We start from the raw sequence: 11,666 nt of genomic DNA, 5'->3' as shown, positions 1-11,666 counted from the left end.
CCGCGACCCTCAGATTGTGAGTCGAGCGCCTTATCCACCTGGCCATGCCAGGCACGATACTGGAGATGCAGTCCAATAATTTCGATTAGCCATACGACTTCCACTTGTAAAACAGGCTAAGACTTTCAAGAGGTAGAAGTCTTGAAGGAATAAGGAACGATAGAACCGAATACTAGTCCTTGGGCATCACTTATCATATTTGTGAAAAGTTGAACGGATCCACAAGGTGCTACATGAACAGTTAAGGTGAATGAAATAATAAAAAAGTATGCCTACCAACTACCAAAGATTTGACTCTACTTTGGATACTTTATTTAGATCAACGTGGTTTTCGACATTGGATCTTAAAAGAGGATATTGGCGAGTGCAAGTCGACAAAGCAGGTAGAGTGAAGACAGGCTTTACTGCATAAAATGGATTGTTACTATTTGGATTATGTAATGTCTCTGCTACGTTTTATTGATTAATGGAGTGTGCTCTATTTGAAATACCCTGGAATATTGTACAAATTTAATTGGATAAAATAATTGCATATGGTAAGACCTTTGATAACACTTGTGATGTGCTAAGGAAAGATCTGGATTGGTTGAGGAATGGGTGAATTGTTCCATCAACAAATGAATTTCCTGGGACACATTGCCAGCGAGGGAGCGTCTTCAGAACAAGCAAAGATTGACTCTATCCAGAATTGACCATCAAAGAATCTGATTTAGGTAAGACGATTTATTGACTGTGCTCTTACTATCATCATTTGGTAAGATTATTCTCTGACATAGTTCATTCATTATACAAATTACTTGAAAAAATAAATAAGTTTCGTTGGGCTGCTGATTGTGAACAAGCTGAAGAAAGAATTGACCCCCCAAGCTTGTATTAACATACCCAACTTTTGAAGATCTACTCATTTCAGATACAGATGCTAGTGATTTTACATTAGGAGTGGTGTTATGAAAGTACAGTATAGAAAAGAACATGTGGTTGCCTACTATAGAAAGGCAATGAATACTGCATAAAAACGATATTATACAACCCGGAAAGAGTTACTAAGTGTTGTTCAAGCCCTAAATCATCTCCATCATTATTTATTTGGACAAAATGTTTGCACTTCAGATAAATCATGCGGCAGTGAAGTAGCTTTTGAATTTTCATAATACAGAAGGCCAGGAAGAAAGATGTCATCGAAAACTTTGAGAATATGACTATATTATTGTGCATCACCTTGAATGGAAACATGGAAATGCTGATGCATTATCCCGAAGATCACGTGTTAATGAAGAGTGTAAACACTGGGAAAAAAAGAAGTACAATATAGTAAAGACTATCAATCTCAATTACAACAGAGTATAATCCAAGATTTGACAGGCACAAGTGATGATAAAATATTATGTTGGACAACAGTCAACTGAAAAATGCTCATGCAAAAGAGGTGAGTTCCAAAACAAATATTCAGGGATCAAGAATAGTGACAAAAAAAAAACTCATGGGAAATAATTACTTAATGTAGCCCAAAGGCAAGATGTATTGGGCACAATTGAATTTATCATGCTTACAAAAGTGCTTGTTATGCTGAACATGGGAAAACATTAGAGGACAAAAACAATGAACTACAGTTGGTATTTCCACAGTATATATTTAAAATAACTCCATTCAATGGCTGAATACTTAGGTTTTAAGGAGACACAGGAGCAAATAAGAGAATGTTTCTACTGGGTTAGGTTCCAGAGAATTGGTGTGAAATTTGTGAACTATACTGTGAGAAAAAAGGCCCATGAAAGAAGCAACACGGGTAAGCAGTATTGTGTTGGAGCACCACTTGAGAGGTTGCTGTTGATGTGCTTGGTCCACTATCACAGAGTAACTATGTGAATAAATACATCATGGATGTGGTGGACTGTTTCAACAAATAGCCAGAACCATATGCTGTTCGTAACCGGGAAGCGGATGCTCTAACAAAGAAACTTGCCAATGTATTAATTTCAAGATTTGACATGCCTATGAAACTTCACACAGATCAGTGACTAAACATAGAACTAGCCTTGTTTGCAGAAATTTCTCAGACGCCAGACCCTTGTCATAAAAAAGAACAGATCAACAGCTCTTTATCCATCTTCTGGTGGAGAGACACAACTGTATAATGTTAAATCAATTAGCCATTTATGTGATTGAACAACAGAAAAGGTGGGATCAAGGTATTCCACAGTTATGAGTTATTAAACAGCAGTACTTGAAGCTACGTGAAATATACAATCATCACTGATATTTGGGAAAGAACTTACTTAAGGTGCAATTGGATTTTCTATACTTGCATCCAAAGGAAATTTATTCAGCAGAGTCTTACAACAAATATGCAGAGCGACTAAGAAACACCATTAAGGTCATACAAGTTGCTATTATGTTAATGCTGAAAAGAGTGGATTCCATCAAGGTGGTATGATACGATTGTACAATCTCCATTGCAAAAAAATGAATGAAATTCAAAATTATGGAGTTTTTGGGAAAGGCCATGTGTTGTACTATAAAGAATCAATGGTGTAGTTTATAGAAACCAGAGGGACAGGCAATCTAAGCCAATGGCCATCCACAATGATCGTCTTTAGAAATTTGTCAGTGAGAGAGCAGCCAAATGGGTTACTCCAAAGAATAATTTGTAAGCGAGCATCAACCTGCTGCGAAGCCTAGGGTTCCTATCGAGTCCACTTTTAGAGATTCAACAAAGATAGAGCCATTGTGGCTTTGCTCTAATGAAGACCTTCCCAGTGACAGAACAGCCAGTGATGATACGGGATAAGATATCATCCTATCTGCATATCATGGCTTTGGAAAAGAAAACCACCAAAAACATTTGGCGAATGGACAGTTTAGTGTAGCATTTTGTTTACTGTATTAGGTCTGTTCAAAGGACTCCGCATTTCAGGAAGGGACAGTGTTGTAAACTATATTTTGAATGGTTTAATTTAGTTATTCGCTTGAGGGAATTGCTAACATAATGATGATGCTAAATTTATAAAAGTAGTCCTAGAATACCGAGAATATTAATAAATGTTGACGATCAAGAGATTTTGTGAAATATATAGAAACAATGATACTTTATGAATTTGAGAATCAGTGAATCATTGAGTTAGTTTCTATTTGTTAGTGGTAAATAAGTTAGTGAACCATTCATTCTTAATTATTGTGTATATTCAGTTACTCGATCAATTAGCTATGAAATTACAAGTAAGTTTGTTTGTACATTAGCTGTAACAGTGAATAATACTATTAGCAAGTACATTTCTGTTGCGAGTGAAAACATTATTTGTGAAGTTAGGCCTACAGCTGTGTACAAATGACAACAGAATGTATCAAGAAACATGTCCAATGAAAGAATATATTACAACAATACTTTTGTTTTAAAAACATTATTAACGTTTCTGACCATGACGTAAAGAAAAGGTACTTGCCCTTCTCATTCTGATAACTAAACTTAATATTATAATGTAATGAATTTAAAAATGTTAAAACTGTTCAACCATTTGTCCAAAAACAAAGCCAGCAAACGTATCGTTAATATACATGACAAAAAAACAACAACACAGTCCTAGATTAACCATATATTTGATTTTGTAATCAAGTATGTTTATAGAAATAATAGCTAGAATATGCGTTAATAGATTGACCATACTTGTTTCCTCACTCTGATTATAAAAGCTCTGTTGGCTATGGTTAAAGCTATTTGTAGTTCAAAGGAAGGGTTATATGAGGAAATAAATTAATTCGGAACTGTTTTAGTAAAATAGGAATGATTATCTTATTATTATTGGTAAAAATTTTATATTACTAAAACGGTTTCAAAATAGAAAGGAAAATGCATTCAGATAATTTGCTTTTCTGTGTCATTCCCTATGTACCTGGCTTATCAGCTACGATACAAAGAATATGGCAAGACATATAAAAAATGGGTCGATTTATTTTTTTTACCAGGAAACTTAATTCATTTCTAAATAACACAATTAAATTATCTGTAATTGATAAAAAGGTAGTTTATAGTGTAGAATGTATAGGTTTTAATATGCTTTATATAGGAGTGACTAAATGGAATTTAAGTTCAACAACACCAGAACGCCCACAGCGGCATGTCTGCGGACTTACAACTCTAGGAATCGGGTTTCGATACCCGTGGTGGGCAGAGCACAGATAGCCCTTGTGTAGCTTTGTGCATAATTAAAAAACAAACAAACAGCAGAACATGCTCCATTACATATCTACCAACATTTTAAAGATACATAATATTGTGATGAAAATAAAACTGTAACGAATTTTTGCTGCGTAACTAATGTTAACAAAAGTAAATTAAAAGAAGCTATCATAATAAAACAAAAAAGTCTTATAATAAATAGAATACAAGAAGTAGGTTTATATTTATTTTAAGGTCAAGTTTTGCTCATTATATCAGTGTCATGTGTATTTAAATATTGGATTGTATTATATAATATATCCGATGATGTTATGTTTATAGCGGCAAAACATTGTTTTATTGTTCAACCCAAATTGGCCAAGTGGTCCCACAAATACATTGGTAAATTCAAATAGCAATTCACTGAGCTTCTGCTGCTATGCTGAGCCAAGATTGCTTGCACAACTTCAGCTAACTACCTCATTTACGTTGGCAACTATGTACTCTCTCTCTGACTTAATTATAGTGAAGCTGTGTTATTATGTTAATTTGGGAGTTCATTTATGATAGATAAACTTTCTTTAATTAAAGGTTCAATATTGGATGATCCAGATGAGATGACATTGAAGTTCGTAAACAAGACGGGGTGGTTGTTGTTTTCACTACGTTTGCGAATTGTGGAGTCTAGTGGATTTTGATAGATTTTTACTAGTTCTACTTGATACTTCCATATGTTCGCAGGCTCGCAGGTGTAATTGGCGTATAGTTTTGCCAATGTATGTGGCATTACAGCCACCGAACGTGTATTTGAAAGGTGATTTTAATTAAATATCATTTGTAGTTTGTTTGTTTTTTAATTTTTGTGCAAAGCTACACGAGGGCTATCTGCGCTAGCCGTCCCTAATTTAGCAGTGTAAGACTAGAGGGAAGGCAGCTAGTCATCACCGCCAATTCTTGGGCTACTCTTTTACCAACGAATAGTGGGATTGACCGTCACATTATAACGCCCCCACAGCTGAATGGGCGAGCATGTTTGGTGGACCGGGGATTCGAACCCGCGACCTGCAGATTGCGAGTCGAGCTCCCTAAACACCTGGCTATGCCGGGCCTCATTTGTAGTTGAACTTGTGACTTCACTATGAAACTTTGCTTGCCTAAAAAAGGAACGATCAGTATTAATGGGTATCTGCACTAGTCATTCCTAATTTAAAAGGCTATTCTTTACCAATGAATAGTGGGATTGATTGTCACTTTATAATACCCCAACGGATGAAAGGATTTAACATGTTCGGTGAAACGGGATTCAAATTCGCGATTCATAGATTGTGAGTAGAGGACCCCAACAATCAGGCCATGCAAGATCTTTTATGTATAAATCAGGACTACAACCGTTTTCCGCAAATATATATCGGCAATTGCTTTATTTTAGTTCACGAAACTGCTTGAAGATGGCAGCGTTATAGTATCTAAACTTATTGTGCTGACTACCGAGACGTTTGTGTTTTTAAACTGCGGTTTGAAAAGTTTGTAATCAACCATGGCACTAAGATTATAATTTGTAACAATTATTGCTTTTCTTCGTCTTCTTTAGGAATGCGTTGTTGTTGGTTGTTGTAGTGCTAAGTGGTGTAAGAATCCAATGAGTCTCAATAATTTCTTTTATTACATTTTTATTTCATTTCATATGAGTATTGTACCATGAACCGTAACCTTCTTTCTAATTGTAAATGACATTTGTTAAGGACATAAATATGCTGTTAATTAACCAATCAAGATAAATTTCGCTAGTTTTGCTACAAAGAAAACGAAAGTTTATGAAGTATTTCTAAAAATTCAAGAGAAAAATAATTAAATTTGTGTAATTGAATTGGATATGTTGGTTCTCTCAGCCTCTAAACAATTGATAAGAACATGCAAACTAATAGTCTTAACAAAAACCCACATCATGACAACAGCGTGAACAGTAACTTTAGGGATATTTAAAATGACTTTAGGAAAGATTTCTGATCATCTGATTAAAATAAGAACCATGGAGTTAAACTTTCACTTGAAAATGTACAACTCCTTTTGTGAATTAAAAAGTATTTTAGCTGGTCGTGAGTTCGAACCCCGTCACCGAACATGCTCATACTCTTTCAGCAGTGGGGCGCTATAATGTGACGGTCAATCTAGCTTTTATTTGGTAAAAGAATAGCCCCAGAACTGGCGGGTGTGATGTTGACTAGCTGTCAATCCTAGGCTCCATCCTATAACTTCTAAATTAGGGACGGTTAGCGCAGATAGCCCTCTAGTAACTTTGTATGAAATTCAACAAATACACACATATAAACAATTTAGAGTCTAAATAATGCCGTATATAGGTAGCGCTACTGTGCTAGCATGCAGCCGGGTGTACTGGTAGTGCTTGAGATAGTGGTATTGACCGTGACTCGTGAGGATCAATTCACGCAGCTGTACAAATTTAAAACCAAGTTTTCCAAAAGTCACGAAGATCATCATCTTCAGGTAACTTTAAGATGCTTATTTTCATCCATATATATGTTTTAAACCATTATCTTATATTTTGATTAGAATTTTAAGTACTGATTTTTTAGGCTTAGCAGTACTATGTGCTAACGTAAGACGTAAGGGTCCATGTTGTTGTTACTTGAAATGAAAGTTGGCTAAATCATGTAGTGTTGCAGATTCACCTCCAAGTATATGGATTTGCTAGGCCTAACTGGGGGATATGTTTGGTTTATTTTATATTATATTACTACTAGTACTATCCCAATCGTGCATCGAAAATAGATTGAACTTGAAGTGTAGACTTAGAAGCGTATATTGGTCGCCATATTTTTCAATATTTTTGTCTAATTCCATTGATAACACCAGTATTTATATACTAGTTTACTAATTTTTAGTACTAATATTGAGTAATAACTTGTGATTTTAAATAAAAGAAGAAAATATTTATAATTATTCAAGTTGACTAGATTTGGAAATCTTCTAGTTCTAAGCTTTTCTGTTGATAGGAAATTTAGCTAATATTAACATTAATAACAATTATGATAATTTAGAGCAACCTGCATTGGTAATGGTATGGTACTTTTTGTACAGATTGTGGTTTAATGAATACTTTTTTAATGCAATAGCCTTGAAGTCTAAAACTGTGAGGGGAAGACGGCTTAATAATAGTAAGGGGTCCCAGAGAATTATAGTTCATGGTCACGGAAGCATGTCAATGCAAACTCTCAGTTGCGAATATATAAATCTCACATAAACAAAATAGTAATTATTGTACACCAAAGAACAAATTGAAATGTCTACAGCACTAACATATGCTGAATTTGTATGATTTATTTCATAACAACTGTACTCTCACTTGTTGTAAATCATCTTTAAAAACATTGTGATGATTGCTAAACCCATTGTCCGCCAATTGTCATCCATCAGTGAATGAATGTTAAAACTGAAACCAACAAGTTGGTTCGATTCACTGGACCAATAAGGATCAGTCACACATAAAACAATAGCTCTCTTCATGCTGTACTTTGGTCTGGTTGGTTTCGTTGGATCCAGAGGCACTTAATATTTAAAAACACAAACAAAACTTTAAAACCATTTAAAATTCTTTTTAGCCATTTAATTTTTAGAAACAAGGCCAGACAATAAACTTTGTGTTGCGGATTATGTATTGCATAAACCAATACATAGATATGCCTGCCCATTTCAAACTGATAGTATGTCAAAAAATGATGAATGGGGGATTGTAAGTAGCCTGAGTGTTGTCATGGAAACAGCTTGCTTTATGTAATGTCATTGGGTGTAAATAGACAATAGGTTGACTTGACGACAGTTTGCTAATGTCATATCGTTAGGTGTGGCTACAGCGAAAGAATGTGTGCTACAATAGTCTATGGTAAAAGTGGTATGAAAGATATATCAATTACATCATGGCATGATGTAGAATGGGTTAATGTTACTACTGTTATGTATCTGTCAATCATCGGATTTCAAGTTTACAACCATTGTGATTACAAAATCTCACCTATTCTTTCATAGGAACATAGGTAAGCTCATACTTCATTATTAACATTTGGTTATTGACCAATTTCATTTATCCATATAATATGAATACACATGCATGAGTTTAAAACTGATGGACTTTATTGGGACTACATTTTATTTTGCCTTGACACGGGTGTCATGCAGTATCAGCTTACCAGGTAAAGCTATAAATCACTTATATTTTGTTAACATCGTTCCAATGGGTAGGTAGCATGCAGCGAAAGGTCGATTTACAGGTATGATTTTTTAGTGATATTTCCCTAATTATGAACTGCATAACTGACCTTGCAGTGTAAATCCACTAACTTATGACTGTGGAATCCAATGGGGTGTGAATTATTTTTTATTTTCATTATTTAAAAAACATCAGATCCTCCTAATAATAGTAATATTTGGTGAAAACAGGAAGTTATATTCATTAGCCATATCCAATATTTATTCCACAGTTCAGGCTATGAGTATTAGTATCTTTAGCTTGGAATAAATTTTATCAGTAGATTGATTTATGGTTTTGAAAGTAATCAATATGACAAAAATTTTCAGTCGTTGATCATTATTTCTATTACTAGATAAAACCAATTTTTGTGTGTGTGTATATATATATATATATATATATATATAATATTGATATTATCTTGTTTTCTAGTTATAATTTACATAACTTTCATATGATTGTAATATATTCAAGCTTTCATTAATTAAAAAAGTAAACTGTTTTGTGCTTTAAATTAAAAGTAGTTCTTTGGCATTTATTGATATACATTTTTGTAGTGTTTAAATATAAAAACCAATATGATGTCATTTAAAAAGGTATTTTGCTTATTATTATTAACTTACAATATGATATAATATTTTCAAAAGATTTGGAAGTTTGAAAGAAAGATTGATCAGTGTTGGCTTAGTTTTGCATAATTAGGCTAGAGATCATGTAGTATGTAATGTGCTTTTAACTTCATTGCTTTTGTTTTTGGATTTTGCATAATAAGAGATAAATTTATAGTTTTATTTTTGCATAACAGAAATGATAGTAATAAACTAGCTTGTGTATTTTTTGAAATATTGTTAGTTTTTGTGAAATAAAACGGATAATCTGTAAAGTGTTAAAGTATTAATTGTTCAACCTTTTCTATACTTATTAAATAATTAGAACTACAAAATCTCATTGAGGTAAGTAACTGTTATCTTGCTTAAAAGTACTGCTGATCAGCTCAGGTATATAGCAAGCATGTATGCAATGCTTGTATAGGTTTAATATTTTACAAAGGCATGTATGTGTAGTTTTGTCTATTAAAGTTATTCAATCAATGTCTTTTAATTATGAAAATTTTCCAGAGACAAAAACTAATGATTTCTTTTCAGTGAGCCCATGATTCTCATTGTGTTTTAAAGTAGGTGGTTACTACATAAGCTTTTGGCTTATGTCCTTCTGAAACTGACAAGAAATTAAGTTTCCATAGTTTAGTCAGAATGACAAGTATGGTCAGACAAAAGTAGTATTTTTTTAATGTTTTGTTGATTTTATCTTTTGTGCATTATTATGCTAATATGTTATTGTCTTTATATCATGAACTATAAAACAAACAGGCAAAAAAAGACTGTAAAAAGTAATTAAAAGAAATTCTAAATCACCACTCATTACTAGACAGAGAGGCCCAACATGGCCAGGTGGTTAAGCCACTCGACTCGCAATCTGCGGGTAGCGGGTAGCGGGTTTGAATCCCCATCACACCGAAAAATGCTCGCCCGGTGTCCGAACTAGGATCAGTCCTACTCCCAGATACTCGCCTCCAACAGAATTTGGAGGTGTGAGAAACACCATACGAAAATACTACAGAGCATTAACAAATTTTCCACCATTTACAGTGCTCTGTGTATACTTCAATTTTTCCTAATGTCAATTTGATAACAACAAGATAAAAATCTTGCATCTTTTCTCCCAAATAGTTGACTTTGGTCAGAGATAAAACCTCCTTTAGCATGTAACAAAAACCAAATGCTTTTTGTTGAACATATTATCTGAACTTGTCATTAGGACAACAAGTCAACTTGTACTTCATTGACTGCTAAACATACATCACCAAGCCAACAAATAGAGCTTGGTCATTAACTCCATGAATTGATATAATCTATTACCTCAGAGCATTCCAACTGTTCAGTACATGAAATTATGATTAAATCAATTAATGCCACAAAAATAATCAGGTGATCCAAATTAGTGTTTCCAGGTATTGTTTTCGATTATTCAATAATCGAAATACTGCCATCATGATTTTTCATTATTATTTTTGTTAAATTCAGGCCTGTTCAGCTTAATCAATTAATGTCATGACTCACAAAAATAATCAACCAGTTAAATTATGGTTTCTGATTATTACTATATTATAATATTCTACTTATTCAAGTAATTGGAGAGTGCACTCACATTCTCTATGTATGGATGACATGGATGCCCATATTAAAGCAATACAAAAGGCATCTGGATTTTCAGCTATCCAGAGCATTTCAAAGTCAAAAAGCCAAAACTGAGATTTCTAATTTTCATTCATCATAATCTGTCTTCAACAGATCTAATGCCTACCTAATTCTAGCAGAAACTACAATTTTATCATCATTTGATAGAGCAAAACAGTTTTCATGATCTCTGACTACTTGTTTTTTTTTTTTGCAATCAAACCCAGAGATTTTCCTACCTCTTATAAAATGAGTCTAGTTCCTTTTGATTTGGGGAATTTGATGTGTTAAACAATCAAATTGGAAATTAAAAAAAATAGATGTAATTTTGTTTGTTTCATTTATACCATTATTTTTTCACATAATATACAGATTTGTAAGAGATGCTGACAACTGAAAATATGAAGGGCCTTTTAACCGTAACATAAGCTCAGTGATGTTCTTGTTTATCCAGCCCCCTCAGCCTGAAAATAAAGTGAGCTAGAGATCTGGTAAAAATATTTTAAAACTTTTCAACCTGGTCTCAGTCCCTGGGACCGACCTTGTAACCACTTTGTGCTTGCTATAGTTTTCATGCTATAACATTTAAATTAGAAAGCGATTGTCAATGAAATTTGGCAGTTTATCAGTAAACATTACAATGCTTTCATATGCAAAATATCTAAATTTTTTTTATTAAGTCTTAAGTTTTGTAAAGCAATGTTTCTGTCATGCCTTTTTTTCTTTTTGCATCTTGCCTATCTATCATGCAAAGTAATTTTCATTTTAACATTAAAAATACCTTTATGCATCAGAAAATTTTGAAATTTCACATGCAAAATATGTATAATGTCCAGATAGCTATCAAACATTTCTTAAGAAAAAATTATATTTTATCTGTTATTTTCAGTAGTTAATCTCTATACAGGTTCAGTAAGTTTGACCGATCTCGCAATCACCATAAAAAATTGTGAAATAAACATAAATTATGTGTTTGTCATTCTAGAATGAATGCAAATTATAACACGTAAAC

General features: G+C 33.3%; 1 protein-coding gene across 3 annotated transcripts in view; it reads left to right on the top strand.

Moving 5' to 3' along the window:
- Window positions 1-6,527: 6,527 nt before the first annotated feature.
- LOC106459000 (la-related protein 4-like) overlaps window positions 6,528-11,666 on the top strand; it is a 105,053-nt gene continuing 99,914 nt past the window's right edge. The window contains exon 1 of one of the 3 annotated variants that reach the window (XM_013918565.2): window positions 6,528-6,658. In XM_013918565.2, coding sequence (XP_013774019.1) covers window positions 6,533-6,658 — 126 coding nt within the window. In that variant the 5' untranslated portion in view covers window positions 6,528-6,532. The remainder of the gene's footprint in view (window positions 6,659-11,666) is intronic. The other 2 variants (XM_022385371.1, XM_022385373.1) reach the window with 2 other exon arrangements.

Source organism: Limulus polyphemus, unplaced genomic scaffold (genome assembly GCF_000517525.1).
Source record: "Limulus polyphemus unplaced genomic scaffold, Limulus_polyphemus-2.1.2 Scaffold544, whole genome shotgun sequence".
NCBI lineage: Eukaryota > Metazoa > Arthropoda > Merostomata > Xiphosura > Limulidae > Limulus > Limulus polyphemus.
The sequence above is the reverse complement of the archived record's forward strand: the minus strand, read 5'-3'. Positions and strand labels throughout refer to the sequence as shown.